General features: G+C 35.3%; 1 protein-coding gene across 8 annotated transcripts in view; it reads right to left on the bottom strand.

Moving 5' to 3' along the window:
* LOC141410873 (bifunctional heparan sulfate N-deacetylase/N-sulfotransferase 3) overlaps nucleotides 1–23609 on the bottom strand; it is a 183081-nt gene that overhangs the window by 106214 nt on the left and 53258 nt on the right. For 7 of the 8 annotated variants that reach the window (XR_012435663.1, XM_074041597.1, XM_074041600.1 and 4 more), the window contains exons 3-4: nucleotides 20580–20667; nucleotides 13521–13675 (exon numbers count right to left, since the gene is read on the bottom strand). Coding sequence is in view for 6 of the 8 variants with exons in the window: in XM_074041597.1 (XP_073897698.1) it covers nucleotides 13521–13675; nucleotides 20580–20667 (243 nt within the window). In the remaining 2 variants the exon portion in view is untranslated. Of the gene's footprint in view, nucleotides 1–6813; nucleotides 6916–13520; nucleotides 13676–20579; nucleotides 20668–23609 lie in introns of those variants that run through there. The other variant, XM_074041602.1, reaches the window with a different exon arrangement.

The following is a 23609-nucleotide window of genomic DNA, read 5'->3' as shown; positions in this document are numbered from 1 at the left end:
CCTCTCCCCCCCCTCAATACCCAGCAGAAAGTATTTTGCCCTTATTTCTAATTTTGTTGTAGAGAGAGTATAAGCAATAATAGGAAGGAACAAGGGTTTTTGCTGATTGAGATAAGGATAGCTATACAGGGCATTGACTCACATTGATTTCCTGTGCGTGGGTGTTACCTTCTAGGTTAATTCTTTTTGATCTAACCTTTTCTCTAGTACCTGTTCCCCTTTTGCTATTGGCCTCAGTTGCTTTAAGGTATCTGCTTTAGTTTCTCTGCGTTAAGGGCAACAAATGCTAGCTAGTTTTTTAGGTGTCTTACCTATCTTCATCCCTCCCTTGTGTTCTCTCGCTTTTATCATGTGCTCATAGTCCAATCCCCTTGTTGTGTTTGCCCTTGGTCTAATGTCCACATATGAGGGAGAACATATGATTTTTGCTTTTTTGAGCCAGGCTAACCTCACTCAGAATGATGTTCTCCAGTTCCATCCATTTACCAGCGAATGATAACATTTCATTCTTCTTCATGGCTGCATAAAATTCCATTGTGTATAGATACCACATTTTCTTAATCCATTCGTCAGTGGTGGGACATCTTGGCTGTTTCCATAACTTGGCTATTCTGAATAGTGCTGCAATAAACATGGATGTGCAGGTGCCTCTGGAGTAACAGTCTTTTGGGTATATCCCCAAGAGTGGTATTGCTGGATCAAATGGTAGATCGATGTCCAGCTTTTTAAGTAGCCTCCAGATTTTTTTCCAGAGTGGTTGTACTAGTCTACATTCCCACCAACAGTGTAAGAGGGTTCCTTTTTCCCCCACATCCTCGCCAACACCTGTTGTTGGTGGTGTTGCTGATGATGGCTATTCTAACAGGGGTGAGGTGGAATCTTAGCGTGGTTTTAATTTGCATTTCCTTTATTGCTAGAGATGGTGAGCATTTTTTCATGTGTTTTCTGGCCATTTGAATTTCTTCTTTTGAGAAAGTTCTGTTTAGTTCACTTGCCCATTTCTTTATTGGTTCATTAGTTTTGGGAGAATTTAGTTTTTTAAGTTACCTGTATATTCTGGTTATCAGTCCTTTGTCTGATGTATAGTTGGCAAATATTTTCTCCCACTCTGTGGGTGTTCTCTTCAGTTTAGAGACCATTTCTTTGAATGAGCAGAAGCTTTTTAGTTTTATGAGGTCCCATTTATCTATGCTATCTCTTAGTTGCTGTGCTGCTGGGGTTTCATTGAGAAAGTTCTTACCTATACCTACTAACTCCAGAGTATTTCCTACTCTTTCTTGTATCAACTTAAGAGTTTGTGGTCTGATATTAAGATCCTTGATCCATTTTGAGTTAATCTTGGTATAGAGTGATATACATGGATCTAGTTTCAGTTTTTTGCAGACTGCTAACCAGTTTTCCCAGCAGTTTTTGTTGAAGAGGCTGCTATTTCTCCATCGTATATTTTTAGCTCCTTTGTCAAAGACAAGTTGCTTATAGTTGTGTGGCTTCATATCTGGATCTTCTATTCTGTTCCACTGGTCTTCATGTCTGTTTTTGTGCCAGTACCATGCTGTTTTTATTGTTATTGCTTTGTAATGTAGTTTGAAGTCAGGTATTGTGATACCTCCTGCATTGTTCTTTTGACTGAGTATTGCCTTGGCTATTTGTGGCCTCTTGTGTTTCCATATAAATTTCACAGTAGATTTTTCAATCTCTTTAATGAATGTCATTGGAATTTTGATGGGAATTGCATTAAACATGTAGATTACTTTTGGGAGTATAGACATTTTTACTATGTTGATTCTACCAATCCATGAGCATGGGAGATCTCTCCACTTTCTATAGTCTTCCTCAATCTCTTTCTTCAGAAGTGTATAGCTTTCCTTGTAGAGGTCTTTCACATCTTTTGTTAGGTTTACACCTAGGTATTTGATTTTTTTTGAGGCTATTGTAAATGGAATTGTTTTCACATATTCTTTTTCAGTTTGTTCATTATTAGTGTATAGAAATGCTAATGATTTTTCTATGTTGATTTTATATCCTGCTACCTTCCTATAGCTATTGATGATGTCTAGAAGCTTCTGAGTAGAGTTTTTTGGGTCTTTATGGTATAGGATCATGTCATCTGCAAATAGGGATATTTTGACAGTTTCTTTACCTATTTGTATTCCTTTTATTCCTTCTTCTTACCTAATTGCTCTGGCTAGGAATTCCAGTACTATATTGAATAGGAGTGGAGATAGTGGGCATCCTTGTCTGGTTCCTGATTTTAGAGGGAATGGTTTTAATTTTTCTCCATTAAGTATAATGCTGGCTGTAGGTTTGTCATATATAGCTTTTATAATGTTGAGGAACTTTCCTTCTATTCCTAGTTTTCTTAGAGCTTTTATCATGAAATGATGTTGGATCTTATCAAAGGCTTTTTCTGCATCTATTGAGATGATCAAGTGGTTTTTGTCTTTGCTTCTGTTAATGTGGTTTATTACGTTTATTGATTTTTGTATGTTGAGCCACCCCTGCATCCCTGGGATGAAGCCTACTTGGTCGTGCTGAATAATCTTTTTGATGTGTTGCTGAATTCAGTTTGCCATTATTTTATTGAGGATTTTTGCATCAATGTTCATTAAGGAGATTGGCTTATAGTTTTCCTTTTTGGAGGTGTCTTTGCCTGGTTTTGGGATAAGTGTAATACTGGCTTCATAAAATGTGTTTGGCAGTTTTCCTTCCCTTTCTATTTCATGGAACAGTTTAAGGAGGGTTGGTATCAGTTCTTCTTTAAAGGTCTGATAGAATTCAGCAGAGAATCCATCAGGTCCTGGACTTTTCTTTTTGGGGAGACTCTTGATTGATGCTTCAATTTCATTTTGTGTTATAGGTCTATTCAGGTGATTAATTTCCACTTGGTTCAGTTTTGGATGATCATATGTATCTAGAAATCTGTCCATTTCTTTAAGATTTTCAAATTTATTTGAATATAGGTTCTCAAAGTAGTCTCTGATGATTTCCTGGACTTCCATGGTGTTTGTTGTTATCTCCCCTTTTGCATTCCTAATTCTACTAATTTGGGTATTTTCTCTCCTCATTTTAGTCAGGTTTGCCAGGGGTCTATCGATCTTGTTTATTTTTTCAAAGAACCAACTTTTTGTTTCATTAATTCTTTGTATGATTTTTTTGGTTTCTATTTCGTTGATTTCAGCTCTTACTTTTATTATTTCTCTTCTTCTATTTGCTTTGGGATTTGCTTGTTCTTGTTTTTCTAGGAGTTTGAGATGTATCATTAGGTCCTTGATTTGGGATCTTTCAATCTTTTTAATATTTGCACTCATGGCTATAAACTTTCCTCTCAAGACTGCTGTAGCTGTGTCCCATAGGTTCCGGTAGGTTGTGTTTCATTTTCATTGACTTCCAGGAACTTTTTAATTTCCTCTTTTATTGCATCGATGATCCACTCTTCATTATGTAATGAGTTATTTAGTTTCCAGCTGTTTGCATGTTTTTTGTCTTTACTTTTGTTGTTGAGTTCTACTTTTACTGCATTGTGGTCAGATAGTATGCACGGTATTATTTCTATTTTCTTATATTTGCTGAGGCTTGCTTTGTGCCCTAGGATATGATCTATTTTGGAGAAGGTTCCATGGGCTGCTGAGAAGAATGTATATTGTGTACAGGTTGGATGAAATGTTCTGCAGACATCTACTAGGTCCACTTGATCTATTGCATATTTTAGATCTTGGATTTCTTTATTGAGTTTTTGTTTGGATGACCTATCTATTGATGATAATGGAGTGTTAAAGTCTCCCACAACCACTGTGTTGGCATTTATATATGCTTTTAGGTCTTTCAGGGTATGTTTGATGAAATTGGGTGTGTTGACATTGGGTGCATACAGATTGATGATTATTATTTCCTTTTGGTCTATTTCCCCTTTTATTAGTATGGAATGTCCTTCTTTATCTCGTTTGATCAATGTAGGTTTGAAGTCTACTTTGTCAGAGATAAGTATTGCTACTCCTGCTTGTTTTGGGGGGCCATTGGCTTGGTAAATCTTCTTCCAGCCTTTCATCCTAAGCATATGCTTATTTCTGTCAGTGAGATGAGTCTCCTGTAAGCAACAAATTGTTGGATCTTCTTTTTTAATCCATTTTGTCAAACGGTGTCTTTTGATGGGTGAATTAAGTCCATTAACATTAAGTGTTAGTACTGATAGGTATGTGGTGATTCCTGCCATTTAGTTGTCTTAGTTATTTGAAGGTTTGATTGTGTGTACCTAACTTGATGTTACTCTCTACTGTCTTGCTTTTTCTTATCCTGTGGTTTGGTGCTGCCTGCCTTTTCATGGTTAAGTTGGGTGTCACTTTCTGTGTGCAGGATCCCTTGCAGAATCTTTTGTAATGGTGGCTTGGTGGTCGCATATTGTTTTAGTTTCTGCTTATCATGGAAGACTTTTATTGCTCCATCTATTTTGAATGATAGCTTTGCTGGGTAGAGTATCCTGGGGTTGAAGTTATTTTCATTCAGTGCCCGGAAGATCTCACCCCACGCTCTTCTTGCTTTTAATGTTTCTGTTGAGAAGTCTGCTGTGATTTTGATGGGTTTACCTTTGTACGTTACTTGTTTTTTCTCTCTTACAGCCTTCAATATTCTTTCCTTAGTTTCTGAACTTGTTGTTTTAATGATGATATGTCGTGGAGTAGTTCTATTTTGATCTGGTCTGTTTGGTGTCCTGGAGGCCTCTTGCATTTGTATGGGAATATCTTTCTCTAGATTTGGGAAATTTTCCGTTATTATTTTGTTGAATATATTATGCCTTCCCTTCACTTGCACCTCTTCTCCTTCTTCGATGCCCATGATTCTCAAGTTTGGTCATTTGATGGAGTCAGTGAGTTCTTGCATTTTCTTTTCACAGGTCTTGAGTTGTTTAATTAATAGTTCTTCTGTTTTTCCTTTAATTACCATTTCATCTTCAAGTTCTGAGATTCTGTCTTCTGTTTGTTCTATTCTGCTGGATTGGCCTTCTGTTTTGTTTTGCAGTTCTGTTTCGTTCTTTTTTCTGAGGTTTTCCATATCCTTCAGTTTTCTTCTTTATTATTGTCTATTTTTGTCCTGAGTTCATTTATCCATTTATTCATTGTGTTCTCTCTTTCACATTGGTGTTTATACAGTGCTTCTATGGTTTCCTTTATTTCTTCTTTTGCTTTTTCAAATTCTCTATTTTTATTGTCTTGGAATTTCTTGAGTGTCTCCTGTACATTTTGGTTGACCCTATCCAGTATCATCTCTATAAAATTCTCATTGAGTACTTGTAGTATGTCTTCTTTTAAATTATTCTTGTGGGCTTCATTGGGTCCTTTGGCATAGTTTATCTTCATTTTGTTGGAGTCTGGATCTGAGTTTCTGTTCTCTTCATTCCCCTCTGGTTCCTGTACTAATTTTTGCCTGTGGGGAAACTGGTTTCCCTGTTTTTTCTGTCTTCCCTTCATTGTCCTTGGTGTTGTTACTGTCCTTGTACTGTGTTTAATTAAGTATTTTCTAGCTTGTAATAATAACAATGGTAATATTTAGAATGGAAGAGTGAGCTGAGATGGAAAGCAAGAAGTTAAAGAAAAGGGGAAAACAAATATACAGACAAGAGGGAGAAAGCAGAACAAGGTATCAGACAAGAGAGTTTCAAAGGTATAAACAGGGAGCGTTAGTGTACTAATCGACAGTAAGCTGAACAGACATTAGAGAGACAGAGAGAGGATTGAATATCAAAGATAAAAAAAATAAAAAATAAGTAAATGAAAGTAATATCTATATATTAAAATGAATTAAAATAAAATGGAAAATAGAAAATTAAAAAAAAAAAAACCCAAAAAACTTCCAAGTTTATATGCAGTGCAGTTTCAGTCTTAATAATATGGGTGTCCGTCTCAATCTCCAGTCCTGGAGTTGGTGCCTCAGATGTTGTTCTGTAGTTGTCTCATCAAAGGGTATGCATAAAGTAGAACAAAACTACACACTCACACACACACACACATACACACACACACACAAAAGCCCCACCAAGTGTCCCCAGTTCAAATGCAATACAGTTTCAGTAAGTTTTTCAGCTTGCAGGTGTAATTCGGTTGTTCTCTCATCAAAGGTAGGGAGAAAAAGAAAAAAAAGCGTCTGGAGACAGTTCTGAGAATGGTATCTGCAACTGTGGTTTGCCTGCCTGCTGCTCTCAGCCTGTGGCTGGCGGCGTTATTTATGCAGATCTCTGGGGTGAGCTAGCACTCACCTGGTCCCACAGGCTTTGTTTGCTCAGAGTTCTCCTGTGCGGGAGCCTCTGCTACAGGCTTTCCCCTTTCCAAGCACTGGGAAAGGTGACAACGCCCCACGTTGTCAGGCCTGCGTGTTTATTTACAGTTCATGTGGGAGGTGGGTCTTCCCCCCTTTCCTCTGAAGTCTTCCTCCCACTGCCACTTTCAGCAGCTTTCCTGCTCCTGCTTACTGGGCGGTGCTGCTGCTCCTGCTGGCTGCCATGTTTGTTTACAGTTCACGTGGGAAGTGGGTCTTCCCTCCTCTCACAAGCTTCCCCGCTCCTGGTTGCTGGGCGTGCGCCCCGCTCCCGCCAGAGGCTCTCCAGCCCGCCTGGCTTGTTTATTTTCAGTCCCGGGAAGGATTCCCTTCCCCCAATCTTCAGCGCTTAGGGCGCCCCACCCTCTTTCCAGCGTGTCTTAACTGTTCTTATTGCTTATTACTCAGTTTCTCTTTTTTTCCTGGGTGTAGGTCAGTCTGTCCAGGGGGCTATGCTGCTCTGGCCCAGGCTTGTCTGTGGGGCTACCGTGGTACCGCGAAGCTCACCTGGTCCACGTCCTCCCACGCCGTATGGGCGCCGGCCACTGGCGGCCCCGGGGGCCTTCCTCGTTTCTCCGTTTAACGTGAAGTGGAGATTCTCTGCACCAGCTGGAGATGTGGAGGGGTCAAAGTTATGCCTTTTCTCAGTGATTATGTCTGCAATGTTGTCTCCAGTGTCTCTCCAAGATTTCACTATAGGAGGGTCGCTTTCTGCTTCCTACCTCTAGCCGCCATCTTGGAATCTCAATTACAAATTATTTTAAAATTTCCAGGCTTTTGCTTGGGCTGGCCTGGATCTCGATTGTTCCATGCATGGCTGGAATGACAGATGTGGCCACTATGCTGTCTTATTGTTTGAGATGGGGTCTAGCTAACTTTTTGCCTAGGCTGGCCTCAAATTGTGTTCCTCTCTACCTCCCAAGTGACTGGGTTTACAAGTCTGAGTGACCTGCTAAGCATGTAGGTTTGATATGAAAATACTTTCATTAATCGTAAAGAAAGCAAATAAGAAGATTCATGAGTTGAAAATATGCCAAACTTTAAAAAAAAAACAACATAAAAAGAGAAGAATGATAGGATTCTGGAGTCTGTAAATCAATGAGCCTAAAGTCAAACCCATAAAACTTAAGATTGCTAAAGAACTGATTGAGAAGTAATAAAGAAGACAGCAATAACTTTGAGGAACTATTATATTTATTACCTTATCATTTTCTTCCTTTATTTGGGGGGCAGTAGTGGGGTTTGAACTCAGAGCCTTGTGCTTGCTTGGCAGGTGCTCTACCACTTGAGTCATACCCCAGCCCTCTTTTTTTTCTTTTTTGCTTAAGTTACTTTTTATATAGGGTCTTTTACCTTTTGCCCAGGCCAGCCTGGACCATGATCCTCCTATCTATGTCTCCAGGTGGCTGAACTGGGCAGCACACCTGGCCCAGGTGATTAGTGGTTGTGGGGAGGTCTTGCTAACTTTTTGCCCAGGTTGGCCTCAATCATGATGGTCTTGATCTTTGCTTCCTAAGTAGCTGAGATTACAGGTGTGAGTCACCATGCCCAGCCCCTAAGCATTCCTTTTAAAATAGTTCTAAAGTGGTATCAGAAAAATGTCATGCACATCTTCATTCCTGATTTTATAAAGGCTCCCTGTGACATTTTGTGTTATCCTTATGGATATTAGTTGAATTAAACAAATTTGCAGTTGATATAGCAACTATTTTGAAATAATGGTGATTACTGGATCTATATTAATTTGGAATAAAGACTGTTGCCCTCTACAAATCTCTAACCATGATATGCTCAGTTTTACCAATAATGATAAAAATGCCAAAATCATAAAAAATAGGAAGGACACAGAGCTAGCAAATATATAAAGACTGTTATATAACAATAATCTTTATTGGGATATTTACATACTGTAACACTGAATATAGAACAAATATGAAACAATAAAGTGACTGTTGTAATCTCAAGACTTGCATTTAGTTAGCAAAATCAATTGAACAAAAAAATTAATACCAGAAGGCTTAATAAAGAGCTCATTGTCAGAGACGTGGCAGGCACAGTTATGATGCAATGGCTTAAAAATGTAATGTGATATTTGGCTACATTAGTGGAAGTAAAGTACAAATGAAAATAAAAAGTATTTTGCTGTTTTCTGCTCTCCTAAGACCATCAGACTTCATTGGCGCAACATATATTGGGAAGAAGGACAAGTTACAAATGGTACAAGTATGGCAACTGGGATGATGAGAAGTTTGAAAATCAGTTGCTTCAAGATACAAAACCTGGAGTAAAGCATCTTTAAATGTATCAATCATGTCTTTTTATTTTCTGCTGATTTGATATCCGGGACCTACTGATCCTGGAGAGATTCTTGCTCTAGCTACTTCTTGGAGATAACATAGTCTTCTTGCCTGACTGCACACTCTTCAAATGCAAATCAACCAATCCAGAGCTTCTACCTCAGTCACCAATTATTTCCCTGCTCTAATCACCCCAGGGTCATGGACCAGGCAACTAAGACACCTCAGAGCCCATTGAAAGCATTCAAAGTAGCTGACCTTAAGCTGCTTTCCCTGCATTTGCCTTCCCTTCCCTCCAGAAACCACATTTTTGCCTTGTTTCCTCTGCCTCCTGACCAACTCCAGTGCCTCTCCAGGTAGCCCTACATAATACTACATGCCTCTTTCTCTGGGGAACTGCCAATAGCAAACCATCTTTTCAATGTTAGTCATTTCCTGCCTGTTGGATCATCCAAATGATAACAAAAACTGCATTTTAAGATCATAATGAATAGAATTTTAAGAGCTTGAAGAAATATTTATTTATTTTCATCTAATAATCATTTATTGAATACCTACTAGATGTCAAGTATCATTCTTCCTAGAAGCTTATTTAAATTTAATTTGCTGCTCTTTTGTGATTTCCTTCATGATTACACTGATTCTAGTTCTTTCTAAATCCTAAGATTGCTGATTATATTTAGCCATACTCAAAATAGTTACCAATCAGCATGTTATACTATTGACTAGTCACAACTGCTGGCAGATGAGGGTTGAAGACTGGAGACAGTTTGTGGGCCAGGTTCATTTCGTTGCTGAGTAGCTGAAAGGTTTGGGACATCTTGGGGGAGGGTATACAGTGATAGTGGCATTAGAGATAGTAGTATTGTCACATTTTACATTGTAAATAGCTAGCATGAACATACCAGCCCTCTTAAGTTGAATATTAAACTTGATAATATATTCTTTAGTCTCCTATCTTATCTCTTGCCCTTCATTTTGTGAAGCCATTCATTTTATGAAGTAAATTTTATATACACTTTGGCCATCCTGCACTGTGTAATGGCCAGTGTCTTTCTTAAATTGTGCTGCCTAGATTACTCTGGAAGTGTCTACCAGCTCTGAGTGGACTCTGCATCCTGGTTGGTACTCTCCACTTCTATTAAGACCACTAAAATTACACTCTGTATTCAATATTAATAAAATGAAAGTATAGTGTGCCTTTTAATAAAATGCTTCACTGAAATAAAAATGATAGGATTTATTGCTTCTCTACTAGCAAGCAAACTAATTGAAAGATTATCACATATTTCTTAAATCATCAAGTCTTTCAATATATTTTAAATTATATTTTGGTACTATAATCTTTATTTCCATATTGGAAAAGTTAATGTGCTTACCAATCTAAAATGTTATATAATTGGCCATAGACATCTGCTAAACTTGGAAAAGAAGGAGAAAAAGAGCCATTATTTGAAAAATGATGATAATGCAATCAAAACTACAATCCACAATATGACTTCATGTTTTCAGGAACTTGTTACACTATTAAAAATTTTTATAATATTGTCTGAAACAATGTTAAATATTATCTGATACTGACAAAGAATTCTAAGAAAAAACTCTATTAATTATTTTATCATTAAAAATTAAACTACTAGATTTGCCAAAATTTAGGTACAATTCTTCAACTGAGAGTATTTTTTATTGACAATTTTACTTTTCTAGGGCTACCTTCTCTTATTTTTGAAGCTGTGCAGTAGATACTTCAGACAGTGTGGTAGTTCAGTTAACAATGTAAAATTAATCTTTACTTCAGAGATGGTACCTTTCAAAAAAAGTCTCCATTTAAAATTTCAGTTCAATTCTGGAGCTAGTACTTATTTGATAACTAAGTTTTTTTTTAGAAAAAAATCAAACTCTAAAGCTGCGTTCTCTTCGATAGTTGCAATCATCAAATGCAAGTTTGCTTAAGCAATTTGTTTAATGTTCCATACTAAGTTATTAGACAGAGCTATGAAAGCTAAATTAAATGGGCATCAAATTCCTCTGTGAGTTGCATGTGACCACATTGTGCAAGAGGATAATAGGTCAGAAGTAATTTTCAATACTCAATGAAAATGACAGGTGTTTGGCTATAGATAGTGAAAGTAGGGCCTAGAGTTTCAGATCATAGTCTCAGATTCTTAGTTGGAAGGAGACTTTAAACAGTCTTTAACTCAATCACCCATTTGAATATTGCATCCATGACCTTCATCCTTGGTTTGAACACCTATTTGTTCTGAGGGCAGCCCAATGCTTCTTTGAATGTTCTTTCATTGGGAAACATTTATGTTCATTTAAAAATCGAGAGCCTCCAAGCTGATGGAGAAAAGCAGGATATAAACTAATTTAGGAATGTAACAGCGAAGGGTTTCCTCCAGAATAGTTTCAGCTGAATTGGAGTAGTTTGTATATCAACTGGTAAATAATATTCAATCATGTGGAAAGTTACTCTAGAAATCCAAGGGAAACGTTGCTCTGTAACTTCTACCTCAAATTCTCCATTTCTCTTATATTGCCAGGATTACCAATAAGTAGGGAAATCTACACTTAAACCTGTGAATTGGGTCCAGGAGGCTAGTGGGGAAACCCAAGTGGCACAGTTTATGTAGAATCACAAGACTTGAATTTCTGGTTTTAATTCTGTCACAAAGTAGTTACTGTATTTCTGTGATTCTCATACATAAAGGAAAAATAATTATACCTATAAAGAAATATAGGAAATAATACAGAAATATTGTGAGAAATGAAGGAACTAACACAAAATATAGAGAAACTTAAACAATTGGTCTTTTCTTATTAGACCTTTAAATTTAGCTGCAATGCAATTTGGAGCTCTAATGCCTTAATGGTAAGTAAGTCTTAGCTAATGCATGTTTATAAATTGTATAAAATTCACATTAAGGAAATCATATCAATACAAAACAAACTTTTAAATGTACAGATTCTGTCCCTATTACCAGTTACTTTAAACAACTCAAGAGCCCAGGCAAAAATTGAAGATGATAGCTTTATGATATTAAATATAATGATAATAAAAATAACAGCTGCCATCTACTGAAAGTTATGTGCTAACTGCTGCTCTAAATGTTTTACGTATACATTCTCTTTTATGTTGTAATGGCTGGGGACTAGCTAATCCAGGACTCAGTCTTTCTTCCTTATCTATCTTCCCTTGACCAATAAAAAATCCATTGATTTATATTTGATTAAACATTAAAAATACATTTAGTCTTATTTCTGAAGATGAGGATCTTCATCCTCCATGACTATTCTCTGCTGCCTCAAGCACCATAATCTGGTTTGTCATCATATAGTTAGAAATGACATTCCTAAGCAATCTCTGCTTGCACTTGAATTAGGAGGATAAGAATTATCAGATTTTGATTTAGAATTATTCTTTCAGTTTATGATGAAATTGTAAAAAAACATGTAACTCATATTCTTACCATATTTGCTTTCAAGTATTAAAAATTTTAGATATGAACACAATATTGGCATCCATTGACTCACTCACATGATAATAGAACACCTATTTTTCTAAATACTGTTTGAGTTGTAAGGGATAAAACAGTGAATGACTTGTCTTTTTATCAAACTTGCTCTGATAAACTATTTTTGAAGGCTACCAAAACAGCAACAAAAATAACAAACCTTCCTGCCTTCTCTCACTATATTTACATATTTTCTTCCCTCACAAATTCCTTTCTCTTTTTCGTTACGGATTTACTTAGCAACTTCACAAGTAATCTCCACATCATCATTTGGTGATTAATATTTTTAAAATCGGCAGTGTTAAACTTCTGCAGATAACAGAATCAATGCTTGCTGTACTGAGATAGAATTTTTAGTACTATTGCAAATTGCCCAATTTTATATGCTATTTACTATCTTTAGTTTTTTGGAAAAAAAGGTGACTCTTCATCTTATAGGAGTTTGTAATTTGTTTCATGATATAAGTTTAGACAAACCCTATTCCTACTTTTTGTACAAGATATCAATCCATAACAAGGATGCCCTCTTAAATGTTTATTTTGGGGAGTAGATTAAAGTTAAAAAACAAGCATGAACTCCTGATTTTTTATGTCTTTAAGAAAGAACAATAGAGTTTATGAATTCTAATACCTTCTTGTATAACTTTGACTATAGTACCACAAAGGTGAACTACTCAAACTTAAAACTTTTACTGTGAATTCCCCTGGTCCAAATCATAAACCCTTCAGTATAAACAATATGCCTTACTTAAGCCAACCAAATGTTCTATCCATATAACATGTATGTTTGGAATATCTTTTCATTTCCTAGATGGAGTCTTCATTGTCTTGTGACCACTTTATGGTCTCTTTCCTGGTATTTTACTTTAGTCTTATTTCACTCCAGTTTATCCCAACACATAAATTTTACTGGTATTTCAGGATGTACCCAATGGCATTTCCACAAGAACTCATCCCTTACCACTCCCAATGACACTTCTTTCTCTGAACTAAGAGTTTTGTATTTACAGTTTGACACTAAATCATGGACTATCTCATTTTGTTGGAGATTTGATCAATGTGTATATTCTGCCTTCCTAGTGCAGTAGGAAGCTCTTTCTGGACAGTAGATAAGTCTTATGAGCTCTGTCCATAGTGTTACAGTAACAGTTTTGCATCTTGTGAAGTCTCTTTTAAAATTAGACCCCTTAAAGCATTAACATGGTGATAAGCACCCAATACATGCTCACGAGCCTCAAACTGAAAGACTGCAATCCCAAGATCTTCTTAATGATCAGAGAGAAAAGCTGCTTGGAGAGGGCCAATATGCCAAAGTCTCAAGGAAGTTTTTAATATGAAAACCTTGTTATTTCTCTAGTCAATATAGGCTACTTCAATGCAGTAGTCAAAGTAAGGTACTTACTAAGGCAAACTTTTTGTTGAGAAACATCTGCTCTACCAAAGATGACTCATTATGGAAGAGGTGGGGCTGCATGTGACTCCACATGTGCGGAAACCACCAGAATTCATCCACAGACCCCAACAGACAGTCATCTCCTTCATCTTCCTCTTGAGTTCCTGCAGGGGAAAATTATTATTCAGTTAATTGAGATTACATCTGTCTATCTATCTATCTGTCTATTATCATCATCATCATCTATCTGTCTATATTGAAATATGTACATATCATACATGCTATGATATCATATGTGGTATTTATAAGACACCATTTATATTATCTTACATATAGTTGAGCTTTTGAACATAAAATGAAGCAAAGGAAAATCTGTTAGGGAGCAACCAGAGAAAGGACAAACATTCTAAAAATGTTCAACATGGATATAAACATCATTGTGGAGATGGAAATATGTAACCATTCCCAGGAACATCAGCACTCTTAACTTTTAGCATCTTTGTACAATTTGTAGTTTGGAGAGAATGGGGGCAAGTAGCAAATGTATTCATGAGAATATGCCTGCCAAAAGGAGTGTGAGAGTCTCAGTAGTAAATCATTTTGACATGGTTGTATGTGCAGTCACAACAAAATAATTTCATGATTCACTTGTGTCCCTCAGCACACGATATCATTTAAGTCAGTTATTTGTTGCAGTTTTCACACTGAAAATAGGCAGAAGTCTCTTGGCATTTCCCAGTAGTCAATTCATTCCTGACTTCCACCTCCCCAGCGATGAGATTGTGATAAAGTGATCTGAAATTCACTAGTTTATGAAAAGTCTCCCATGCTTCTGCTCCTAAGCTTGATTCCTTGTCATATATAACTCCTATCCTTCCCTGCATCTATCCACTAATTTCTCCTTCATTCATTTTCTAAATAGACTTTGTTCAGAGTTTATCATGACAGAACAACTGATCTCAGGGTTCTTTAGGAAGATAGCTCAAGTATGTGTTACCCTTTTTTGACTATCACAATGAAATCTGCAATAAAAACATTTATGCATTGGAATCATCCGGGAGGTAGGAAAATGATGTCTGCCTTCTGTCAGATTTATCTTAATTCATAGTAGGCATAATTTATGTCTTTCCTTTTTTCTTAATAGCTCTAATTAATCTGATTTTCTTTAATTCTACTTCAGGGATGTTTGAAATCAGAATTATTATCTTGTGAACAAATGTCTGTTGCTTATTACTTTAAACACTATGATAAAAAAAACAGTTGAAATGCTCATGGTTGGATTGTCCTTGCCTCCTTTGTCAGAACTGGGGGAAGACAGAAAAACCAGAGGTCAAATTCCTTAAGTTGTAAAAAATATACTTAAACCTCATAAATTTATTGCAATGTTTAATTTATTTTATTATATGTATGTTTAAACAACAGTGGTATTTTACCTGCATTATTTCCTTCTGTGGTATTATCTTTAAAACCATTACTGAGATTTCACCTTGGTCAAGAGTTTTTCATCTTTCATTTAATTATTACAACACCTTAAGAAGTAAAGGCCACTACTAACTTCCTTTTATAGGTTAAGGAAATTGGTCTTTAAGGAAATAACTTAGGATAAGTTATTTCATAAGAGCTGAAAGACCTGAATTTCATTTAGATTAAGCAACTTTAAATTCAGTGTCTTTAGCTATCATTTGCTGACCAAATGTAGTCTAGATATAAGTTTGATATTTACTAATTCATTATCACACTGCTCTTTCATGTTGTTAGTTAATCCGTGATGTCATTAAACCTTCCAGACAACTCTTATTTCTTAGTAATTTAGTGAAATACACCAGCCTTACTTACTAGAATCTTTTGCTTTTGGCTTCCCTACTAGAGGACTGCCAATTAAATTGCAAAAGTTCAATTTCTCTTGTGCATAAGAATTGGGTTCTATTGTAAGAACTTTTGTAAATGCCACAATGTACCCCCATCCCATCGCAACAATAAAAAATATCAAAAAATGGGTTCTGATTAGTTTAGTGTTAAAATAGTCTTATTTTTGGTACCTAACTAACTCTCTGACCTGGGGCCCTTCTAAGTTTGTTTTTATATAGAAAACAAGGGAATATTCCTAGTAGTCAATGGAAAGGTATAGGAAATGTATATGAATATGGTTATTGCTCATTAGTAGGGAAGTCTGATTTTTATTTTCATGTACTTCTCACAAAAATGCATTAACTCTTCAAAAGTTAAAATTAATCAAATAAGATAAAGGTTTCTCCTGGAATAAAGTCTTAACTATTGTGACACTACTGCTTTTCTCTGTCCTTAAGAATTAATTTTTAAAAAGGTATTTTTTTAATAGTAAAAAGAATTATTCATTTAGAATGGAAGACCATGTACTTCAATTAAATTTTATAATAACTAATTTGGAAAGACTGACAATTAAATTTTTTATCTCTTCCCACTCAAAAATTATTTTTTTCTAGTCCCAGACAACACCAGCTACAGCTTTCTAGAAGCTTTCATAGTATACAGATACCAAGAACCTTCAAACTTAACCTTAACTTCTCCCTGTGTTCCATTTTCTCTGGCTTATATAGAGAGAGCACTTTTATTGTAAGGCTGTGGGACATACTCAAGTAAAAAAAAAAAAGGTCAAGTCTTTAAGAGATAAACACGAAGGAGAGGGACAGCTGGAGTCATTTTCTAGCATTCAGTGTTTGGCAGGAAGATAACTCAGTTGCCAGGAGTTTTTCCTTGTATTTCTTGGGTGAGCTTGGGTTGTCTTGATTTTGTTCCTATGGTTCTTCCTATAATGACTCTCTGTTATGGTTTGATATGAAATGTCCCCATAGACTCATGTGTTAAAGGCTTGATCCCCAGTTGTGGCATGATTTTGGGAGGTTTTGGAGTAAGAAAGTCACCGGGAGCATGCCAGTGTCATATGTTTGTATTTGTCACAGTGATGAAAAGTCTAACACACCATCTCTCTAACAGTCTAAATATTCTGTTTATTCTTGATCTTGCCCTGATGATTCCTCATCTGCATGTTAGTTTTCTTTTCTTCAAAGAATGTCAAAGAATATAAAATAATCAATAAATAATTATTAAAATAATCAATTGAAAATAGTATATGTTTAGGGCACTCTTTTATTTTATTAAGTTCTTGGGGCTCCCTATCATAAAATTTAGTAGTATGATGGGTTTAACTTTGCTAGAAAGATGATGGAACTTCTACACATAAAGAGGAAGTTCTCATTTCATGTATCTATGCCAAGGTAGTAGAACTTTACTCTAAGTAAAGTTAGAATTACTTTACAATAGCTATCAAATTGTGCTTTCATAATTGAGATTACCATAAGAACAGCAGCTTATTTGATCATTAGACAAAGTTAAATTATGATTATGAGATTCCCAATTGTTAATACTTAAAAATAGAAAAAAATGTATTTTATATAGTAATCTAAGTAATTCAGGGGACTAAGTCTTTTAGAATTTCTTACATTAAGTTACTCTTAAAACAAAAACAAATCAATAACCAAAGACATGTAGTTGTATGACTATATACATTGTATGTATTATACATCAAGTGACATGAATATACTTGAGCCAAGTCTCATGACTCTGTAACTGCCATGGAAACAAACAGAAATTCACTTACTACAGAAATGCAATATTACTTCTATCTAAAAGTGAAATTACTATTAGTTACTAATGTGCATATGAAAATTATATTGATTTTGTATATAGGTAGAATTCTCACCAGGGAAACTTATTAAACCCTTGAAGAAAACCATTAAATAAATATGAAATAATTCATGTCCATATTACAAAATTAAAAATTAAAAAGCATTTGAAGTTATAGAAAACTATTTGATAAACTTGTTTGAGTATATCAGTTTCAAAAATTATTTGCATACTTGTTTAGATTACACATGTACAGATGACATAAAATACAAGAAGTACGAAAGTAATACATGAAAGTAACTCCTTTTCATCTTTGATACTCAATCCCCAAATTATCTTCTTCATTGATACCTGCTAAAACTAGTTCATTATGAATCCTTGCATAGATATCCAGTGTCTGTATTAATAGCTGTGTGACAGTGACCACATTACTTAACCACTCTTAGTTTTATAAACTTTAAAATAAGTTTCCTATAGTTACGTAGATTCCATCCCCTTTTATTTTCATGAAAGTTGTAGCATGTTCTAATCTCAAGAGCTCCTTCTTTATCAGTTACATTTAAGATAATATTTGCTTTTTAATGACTGAAGACTATGTCATTACAGGATATATAACTATATGTAATCTTTCTTTTAACTTCTGAAATATTGCCTGATTCATTCAATACTATTGTATTCAGCTATCCTCAGATAAGATAAAATATATTTGAACAGATTATGTTTTGAAAAGAAAATTTAAAATTATTCTTAATATTTTAGAGTGATTTTTTTCTTTTGCAACACAGCAGGGTCAAATTTCATATGGTGGTCTTGTTCCATGTAGCTACTTACAGTTCAAGGTGATCTTACTACCACTAGCTCATTTGTTCATTAATTCATTTTTAATAGACACTGTTATAATTTCTGCTATTACAATAATAAAGGTTTCATGGGAAATCCATTTTAGTATAAGAAGAGATAATGAAATAATTATAAAACAAACTCCCTTCAACACTCACCCATAATGAAACTCTGAGTAGCCTAGGGAAGGAAGGGAGGGTCCTTAAGATAATAGAGTAGTTACAAAATATTTTATTGCAAGATTCCTCTTGAGAACAAGAATAAATCTATTGAAAGATTTCCCACTAAGTGAAGAATAAGTGCTATTACCATCATCACTTTTATTTAAAATTGACCTGAGGCTAGGCATGGTGGCATAAGCCTCTAATCCCATTACTTGGGAAGCTGAGACAGGAGACTCATGACTTCAGGCCAGCCTGGGCTATATAACCAGACATGTTTCAAAAATAAAATAAAATAAACTTCTCAAGATCTGAGCCAGAGTCAGTGCAATCAGCCACAAAAAGAAACAAAATTCATAAGGTCAGCAAAGGAAAAAAAATGCCAATATTCACAAATTACATGATAGCATAGGTAGAACATGTAAAAGAATGAATAGATAAACTATAGAATTAGTAACTAAATGTAGCAAAGTTACTAGATACAGCATCAATGCACAAAATCAGTTGTATTTTTAAATGCCATCAACAAAAGAGTGGAAAATTAAATAAAAACAATACACCACTATTGTACTAACAAATTAATAAGTGTAACTAAAGAAGACCTAAATATATCCAAGTACTTGAAGATGTAACATTTAAAATGCCGATTTCTACAAATTAATCTATAGGTTTAATGCAATCTAAATCAACATTCTTGCAAAAATTGTTCTCAGATATTGGCAAGCTGATTCTTAAAATTTATATGAAAATGAAATGGCCAAGAATAGTCAAGTCAATCTTGAAGAAGATGAACGAAATTGGAATTATTATTGAAGACATGATATTATTATTAATTATGAAGTTACAGCAAATAAGACATTGTGATGGACACAAATAGATCCAACAAACAGGAAAGGATATCCAGCAAGAGTCCACATGGATATGTTCATCTAATTTGTGATGACACCACAGTGCAGTGGGAAAGGACAGCCTTTCTAATGCTTGGTGCTAACTGGATAGCTTTACGTTAAGGAGAAGGTATCTGATACATACACAAAAAATATTCCAGATGGAACACATATTTATAAATTTTAAGAGGGTAGAAAAATATTTTCATGATCTATGATATGCAAAGATTTCTTAAGCAAGACACAAAAAGTTGACCATAAAGAAAAGAAATAATAAATTGGGCAACATTAAAATGAAATATTTTGTTCAAAAATACCAATAGGAAAAAGAAAAGAAAAGCTAGACAGTGAGAGAAACTATTTGCAACACATATAATTGAGAAAGCATTCATTAAGAATATATAAAGACTTTCTACAAATCAATAATAAAAACCAGCTTGGAGGCTGGGGAAGAGAAGAGGTGGTCAAAACAATGTATACAGGTAAGTAAATGTAAAAACAATAAAATAAAATAAAATAAAAAATAAAAACCAGAAAATAGAAAAAAAGTGCTTTTCAAAAGAGAATCTCCAGAATAACTAAGAAACCTCTGAGAGAAACTCATTTGCTATTCTTCAGAGAAATACACATTAAAACCATCAAATGATATTTCTATATGCCTTCCATAAAGACTAAAATTAAAAAGAAAAACAGGATGAAATAGTGCCAGGTTGTAGAGCCACAGGAGTATCACTCAGACTATTGCGATATAAGTTGGTTAAACCAGTTTGGAAAGCTAGTTGACATTTTCTATTAAAGTTTATCATATGTATGCCATGCTAGCAATTCCACTCCTGGCTGATAACCAATAGAAAAAAGAAAACTTAAGTCCTCTGAAAGGTAGTAGAAAAATGTTTACAATGGCTGTTCAAAAAGCCATTGGAAATCCAACAAACCACACTGGAGTGTAATGGACAAAGAAATGTTAGTATATTCAAACAATGAAATAATACACAGAAATGAAAAATGAAAGAATGACAACATACACATAACAGTATTTATTAAACCAAAATAATGAACAAAAAATATGAGTGCAGGTGGATCCTTTTGCACCTGTCTCAAGTCAGGCAAAACTAACAAGATGTTAGAAGTCAGGATAGTGGTATTCTTTAACAGAAGCCAGCAAGTGTTAATAGGTGCAAGGCGGAGGGATTCAGGAACTGTTCTCTTTCTTGATCTGTTATGAGTTGCACAGCTATGTAGTTTCTGAAAATTCACTGAAGGTCACATTTGTTACTTACGTATTTTATATATGTAGATTATAGTTCAATTAAAAAGGCATTAGATAGTACCATAAACTTTCAAACCATTAACATTTTCTAAAGGTTAAAAATACTAAGTTCAATGGAGTTAAATGACATGAAGAAAAACCAGGGAAGGATGTAAAGAATGTAAGAAAGTATGAGTAAGAGGGTTGTACAATTTTAAATAGAGTGACCAGAGGACTCTTATGAGTACAGTTAATCTTCTTTTCTTACCTGTATGGTAAAATTTCCCTGAAAATCCCAGGTTGAATGTAAAATTTGTGATTTGTGCACGCAGAAGATTCTGAGTATCAAGCAGGGCCTGAAATACAGAATTAAAAAAAAATATTTATCAGACTGAGAATGGTATCAGGTAGTTTTAAAGACATCTTCCTTTTTTCATTCAGAGAATAGAACAGTTCTATACATGAGAGAATTAAATGATGGAAAATAGTTTATCACTTTAAGATTGAGGCATAATTCTGAGATTACATAAAACTCATACATATATTTGTCTTTTAGCTTGCAATAAATCAGCAAAAAGTATCATCAGCTGGAAAAGGGAAGTTAAATGAAACGTTTAATCTGTGTATATCAAAGGAATTTGTATCTAGTACCTAAGATATTATCCCTTTCCTCCATCCCTCCCTCTTTTCCTCCCTCCCTTCCTTCCTTCCATTTTGTGGTACTGTGGTTTGACTCAGGATCTCACGCTAATTAGGCAAGCATGCTACTACCTGAGACACGCACCCAATCATTATGTTTTAGTTTGTTTTTCAAATAGGGTCTTGTGATAACTTTCACAGTTCTAGATTACAGGCCTTTGACACCATGCCTGTCTAATGGTTAATCTTGTTAACCTTACTGCATTGAGAATCCCCTAACTGATTATAAAGCATACCCTTGGGTTTGTCTGTGAGGTGTTTCCAGAGAGAATTAACAAAGAGGAGAAGACACTCCCCAGATTGTGGACAGTATCACTCAATAGGCTGGAAGCTGGGATGCAATAAAAAAAGGAGAAAGGCAGCTAGCACAAGTAGTTTGTCTCTCTCTTCCTCCTCTCCCTTCTGGATGCCATGATGTGAGATGCTCAGCTCTATCATTCCCTCCCTAACATGATGGACTGAAACCTTTGAAACTGTGAACCAAAATAAATAATTCCTCTCTTTAAGTTGTTTATGTCAGATGTTTTGTCACAGTGACCAAAACCAAACAATACCCTACTGTTTTCAAGTAAAACTATTTTGAAGCAAGGTTTTGTTACATCCTATAAAATATTTACTGGGCTATGAGTATTCAATGGACTATTTTTTATTTCTCTCCTTTTCTTCTTCTCATTTAAATTCCAATTCTTATGTTCTCTCTTCCTCCCTCCCTCCCTCCATTTCTCTCTCTCTCTCTCTCTCTCTCTCTCTCTCACACACACACACACACACACTCACACACACACACTCACACATACAGTAAGCAAAAAGTAGCACTGCTAGTTTTGTAAAGAATCTTGGTTTACACAGGAGGAAACTGAGATGAAATAACTTGCTCATTTTCATTGATAAAATTAGCGATACATACTAGATTAAAGGTATAAAGCTGAATTGGGTCCCATCCTAGATCACTGCCCTTTTTCATTAGTACATCTCAGCCACAACTAAATCTTGTTCTCTTGATAGTAGAACTGACACCTGGGAGCCCTTGTGTTATCATGTTCACATTCTCAAATTTTGGGGAGATAAACAGCATTGTATTCGGTGTCCACTTGATGGCTGTTTGCCTTATCTGAATGCAAGTGATTCTCCCTTTTGTGCATAAGCAGAGGAAGAGGACTCCTGAATCTCAAATTTAAATTCACCTGACCATTTGTCGATTTTTGAAATTTAGGCATATATTTCTTTTTTTCTAGTACTTTTTTGTTTACATAAGCAAACTCTTTGGTGTATATGATTGACCCATGTAATATGTGGGTCCTGAAGGCCTTAAAAAATGGAAGGCAGGCCTTTTGCTGGGTTCTTCACACTTAACTACAGGACCAAAAGGATTAACTGATGGGTTGGCAGTGCCAGTGGAGACAGGTTAGTCTTGTCCTTCAGGCATTGATTGGGCAGGTAAAGGAGAGTTGACCAGCTGAGCATAATGAAGTGAAGAAGGGGACTTCTACGTGGTAAGATAGAACTTGCAGAGTGCAGGAAGGGGTGCTAGCTGTGTGTTAAGGTGTGAGAATTTCCCTTTATGTCCTTGTAGAAGGTGTATCAGGTAAGGTCTCTTGGACTTAGAGTACAGGATAGGCGTGGGAGTCAGATTTCTCAACTGGAATTCTGGATCTAACCATATTCAGCTTTGAGCATATTGTTAAACTTTCCAAGCCTCAGCCTTATCATTTGTAAAGTAAGAATAGTAATTATTACCTCAAAGCTCTCTTGTGAGGATCAGTGAGATAATGAATTTATGCCAAGTTATAGTATGTGTTCAACAATTATTAAATGCTGCTCTTCTACTACTTCTGCTATGTGGCTGTTACTATTTTAAGTGATGTGGGGCAGTTCATGTTACCTATCTGAACTTTTTCCTTCATTTGTACAATGGGAAAAAAAGAAATATAAGCTCTAAGGGGAAGGGAAGATAGGAAGATTCAGATTGTGGCCCACTTTATTGTTTCTTTTCTTATGGTCCACTTTTTGTGTCTTGCTTAAGAAATCTTTGCATATCACAGATCATGAAAATATTTTTCTACTCTCTTAAAATTTATAAGTATGTGTTGCATCTGGAATATTTTTTGTGCTGTATCAGATATCTTCTCCTTAACATAAAGATATCCAGTTAGCACCAAGCATTAGAAAGGCTGTCCTTTCCCATTGCACTGTGGTGTCATCACAAATTAGATGAACATATCCATGTGGACTCTTGCTGCATTCTCTTTCCTGTTTGTTGGATTTATTTGTGTCTACCACAATGTCTTCTTTGCTGTAATTTGCAATTAATAATATCATGTCTTCAACAATTACTCCCCCGATTTTGTTTATCTTCTTCAAGATTGGTTTGACTGTTCTTGGCCATTTGCATTTTCTTATTAATTTGAGAATCAGTTTACCTATATCTGGAAGATTACAGGCATGAGACGCTGCTCCTGGCTATACTTCTCATATTTAAATTGTTTTTATAAGCCAGGTTTTGGGAATGTCTATGACAAAACATAGTGTGCTTATTACTGACCTATCCTTGCAAGAAACATAAGCATCCAGCATTAGTCTCATCTTATATCCTTTTCAC

The sequence above is a fragment of the Castor canadensis genome, chromosome 9 (genome assembly GCF_047511655.1).
Source record: "Castor canadensis chromosome 9, mCasCan1.hap1v2, whole genome shotgun sequence".
Taxonomy (NCBI): Eukaryota; Metazoa; Chordata; class Mammalia; order Rodentia; family Castoridae; genus Castor; species Castor canadensis.
This window is presented reverse-complemented; position numbering and strand designations above follow the sequence as displayed.